Consider the following 4,200-nt stretch of genomic DNA (forward strand, 5'->3'; position numbering starts at 1 on the left):
TGCATAGGCCAAAAAATTTTTTCTAACCAGGAAAGTGACATGATATTTATTTTTGAAAATACAGTTTTACAAAATTTTGCAAAAAGAGTGCCTTTTTTGTTCCTGTGACCCATGAGACTAGAAGGGAAGAAGCAAAATAAGTAGAAAGTATAAGACTTTAAAAATTATCTTTACTGTTTTTTTTCTACTTACAAAAGAAATACAGATTCATTCGAAGCAATTCTAACATTACAGAAATATGCATCATAGAAATCAAACACTCCTCGTAATCCAGCTTCTCAGACCCAAACCACCATTACTACATCCATGCATGGGTATTGGATTTCTTTAGACTTCTGTTTCACTTTATAAACAAACATATTAATATAATTTTCTCCATTTCTGTAAATATAGAACTACCTCATTCTTTTTAATGACTATGTAATATTCTACTACATTAACATACTATAATTTATTAAATCAACTCTTGTTTTGTGGCTATCTGGGATGTTTTCAATTTCTCATGATTATAAACAATGCTGGGATGAATACCTTTTAAACCTTTGCATGCTTGTGTAGGTGTTTCTGTAGGGTACATTCTTGGAAAGCCTTTTAGGAACTGACATGAATGGAATAACCATTTTTCATTTTCATAGATATTGCCAAATTGTCATTATAAAGTTTATATCAGTTTATATCCCAACAGTGTATGAGGTCCCAATTTCTAGGGGGGACGGTTTATAGGCAGTCTGATCTAATCAGAGAGATTGCTGAGCCTCGGGACTCTTCATTCAGCTCTGTAAATGTCTGTAGTTCACACATTTCTCTGGTGTCTGATAAATTAACATTAATAGCAGCTCGAAGTTTTGCCCAAAAAAGCCCACATTTACGCCTATCCTTGGGCCATTCCAAGCATGCTTTCTTTTCCATGAGAGCTTTCAGCTTGTGATACTTGCTAGGAATGCAGTAGAATGGAATGGGTTCCAGTAAGATAAGAATTATATGATCAGAATTTTCATAAAAGGGATTGTGGTGGGCAAAGTAGAGTTCATAATGGCACCACTCATTCTGGACAAAGTTGGGAGATAAAACGAAGATGGACTTGTAACTCTTCTCAATGCAGTTTATGATATTTTCAGTAATGCTCTTGCCAGGATCAAAGTTTCTCTCATGAAGGCAAATCAAAACAGAACCATCATCTTTCTCTAGACTGGGGATCAATTCATTCTTCACCCAGGGAGAATCATGTTCATTGTATGAGATAAATGCATGGAATTGGACATTTCTCTTGAGTTGTTCTTGAGTTGTCTTAGTAACCCAGTGCCATGTTTGTGTCCACTGACCCAGCATCCTGAGATACCAGGGCAGATCGAAGTGGTGGCAGCAGAAGGCCACAGCCATCCCCAGAACTAGCATAATAACCACAATGGTGACAATCAACAGAGCTGTGTTGCAATATAATTCAGGAAGATGAACATCCTTTAACTGAGTCCCCCTTAGATTTAAAGGGTATTCACAGATATATGAATCTGACCATCCAAACATCATGCCCTCTGAATATTTTTCAAGCTGAATAAAATCTCTTAATTCACAAGTACACCGGAATGGATTTCCTCCTGCGTTTAGAGTCTTAACTTCCTGGCAGCTGTGAAAAAAATCTAGAGATGGGCTGAGAATTAAGTTCATTTCAATGTTCAGAACTGAGAGTTTTCTGAAATGACTGCACCCAGGAAGATCAGTTAGAAAATTAAATGCAATATTTAGTTCTTGTAAAGACTTCAGATGAATAATATCTTCAGGAACAGTTTGAATTCTGTTATTATTCAAATCAAGTATTTGAATACTTCTGGGCAAGCACCAGAAAACAGAATCAGCAAACTGATTGGATGACAGGTTCATGGTGATCAAGGTTTCCGGCCATGAGCAATTTTCATCATTTTCATGTTGTAATAGATTTTGGCTCAGATCCAAGTGTTTCAGAAGTGTATTGTTAGCAAAGCCACTCACTAAGGAAAGTGTCTCCAGTTTATTGCCCTTCAAAATAAGAGTTTTCAAATGAGGCAATTGGATGGGCCTTTTAAACAGGTCATCTGTTAAGATATTATTGGCAAAATTTAAATATTGGACTCTTGTAGGATAATTAGGAAAAAGTATGTGTGGCATTTGTGCATCTGATATTGTCAGGTTTTCTATATCCATTTTGGTAAATAGCAAATAGATTTTATCCTGTGGAATATAAAAAATTCTGAAATGTATGTGCTCCAATTTTATAGTTTTCATTACAGTATTTGAGTAATCAAATGAACTGTGATCAAGATAAACTTTACCTCCAAAAATCAAATTTTGGATCTGGAAGTATTCCACTGATGTATGCCAAACAAATTGGAAGATAAGCAGAAGGTCATCCCAGAGTAAATCAACTTTATTAAGTAACAGAACAGATGTCTTGGCATTCTCTAAAATAAGATTTTGTTGAGTTTCATAACTTACAAATTGGCTTTTGCCATCTATATTTGTCATTTCTAATATTTTTGAAGTTTTAATTCCATCACGCAAAAGAACCCAGAAATTTACGTTCATTGGTAAAATAATGTGAAGTTTTGTTGTGTTTAAGATGGGAAGGCTACCTTCTTCATAATGAGAAAGAGTCCTCAATCCTAAGAGGACGGTATTTAGGTGCAAATGAGCAATTTTCTGGAAATCTGATTTTTGTATTTTTGCTCCACTCAAACCTAGGATTTCCAGGTGTGACATGTTGCCAGTTTCCTCACAGATAGGAATGGTGTCAAAGTCATTAAAAGAAAGATCTAAATGTCTGAGACCTGCCAGTGAATACCAAGTTACAATCTTCAGTCTGTTGTAAGACAAATCTAAATATCTCAACTCCTTGTTGAATTCAAAGATTTTCATATCCAGCTCTTGGATTCTGTTACGGCATAGAATCAGAACTTTCAGTTTGGAGACAGAATGAAAATCTGAACTCTGGAGTTGAAAAAGGAGGTTGTAGGATAAATCCAGGATGGTTGTTGTTGGGGTCAAGTCTGCAGGAACCTTTCTTAGAGACATGCTGGAGCAGTTGGTAGTCAATTCCTTTTCCTCTGGCATTTTCGAAGCCCAGCCCTCTACTGACATAACAATACTACAAAATATGCAAATGTCCCTAATAAGTCCCATTGTGTTTCCAAGGATTTTATCACCAGTTTCCTCAAATGAATGATGAAGATGAGTTCAAAACCCTAGAAAGACAGCATTTAATATTAGGTCTGGCTTGTCAAATCCTGTAGAATTTTTATTTATATTTTTTAAATGTCAACATCTGACTGTATTCACAAAGAGGTTGAAGTAAAGTCCCAACCTGTATATTGAGTCTTTGATGTGGTCTCAGAGCCTTGGCTGATAGATCTCTAAGCCAGTTTTTGTGCCATGTGCCTATTGCTGAGGCAAGTCAGAGTCTTCAGAGAGAAAAAGTCTCACATCTCCTTTTTTTTTTCTTTTTTAAAAGATGACCAGTAAGGGGATCTTAACCCTTGACTTGGTGTTGTCAGCACCACGCTCAGCCAGTGAGCTAACCGGCCATCCCTATATAGGATTCGAACCTGCAGCCTTGGTGTTATCAGCACCACACTCTCCCGAGTGAGCCACAGGCTGGCCCTCACATCTCCTTTTGATAGCCTGAAAGTTTTAAGAAAATTGAAAAGTGATTTTTTCATCATCAAATATTGTGGGCCATTGAATTAATATCATGGAGTTATTGCTCAGCTTCTATATTTGTGGGTACAGAAATTTGTGGAGCTAACAACTGATTTTCAACTACACTTACACATGCATCTGGAAGGCCCAAAACATAGAAACAAACAGAATAATTCCTGTCCTTATACCTCCACATGTCTTAAGGTTGGTGACAAAAGCATTTTGGATCACTGCCAAATAATAGGAATAATGATAAAAAAAAGTTTACTGGGGGCTTTCAATGTGCCAAAATACATACTACATGCTTTATATATATTATCTTCTTTTTTATCAGAATACTGTGTGAGGGAAGTACTGTTACCCCACTTTACAGATGAGAAAACTCATGGATGCAGAATTCTGAGGACTTTGAGAGAATAGTCAGGCTTCAAGTTGTTTGATTAGACACAGAACAGAGGTGGTTAGAGAACTAAGATTTTCACAATCTTCATCATTCAGATAATTAAGTACCTAGTCTGCCAGAAACTTTTC

At 36.3% G+C, this 4,200-nt stretch overlaps 1 protein-coding gene across 1 annotated transcript; it reads right to left on the minus strand.

Annotated features, from left to right (window-relative positions):
* Positions 1-717: 717 nt before the first annotated feature.
* Positions 718-3,153, minus strand: TLR10 (toll like receptor 10). The gene has a single exon (XM_063108428.1). It carries the CDS (start codon positions 3,151-3,153, stop codon positions 718-720), a length of 2,436 nt encoding a protein of 811 aa, XP_062964498.1.
* Between the last annotated feature and the right edge of the window lie 1,047 nt (positions 3,154-4,200).

Source organism: Cynocephalus volans, chromosome 9 (assembly GCF_027409185.1).
Source record: "Cynocephalus volans isolate mCynVol1 chromosome 9, mCynVol1.pri, whole genome shotgun sequence".
Classification (NCBI taxonomy): Eukaryota; Metazoa; Chordata; class Mammalia; order Dermoptera; family Cynocephalidae; genus Cynocephalus; species Cynocephalus volans.

What these genes read in the sequence shown, in the direction of transcription:
- TLR10 (XM_063108428.1), bottom strand. Translation starts at nt 3,153, where the DNA reads ATGGGACTTATTAGGGACATTTGCATATTTTGTAGTATTGTTATGTCA.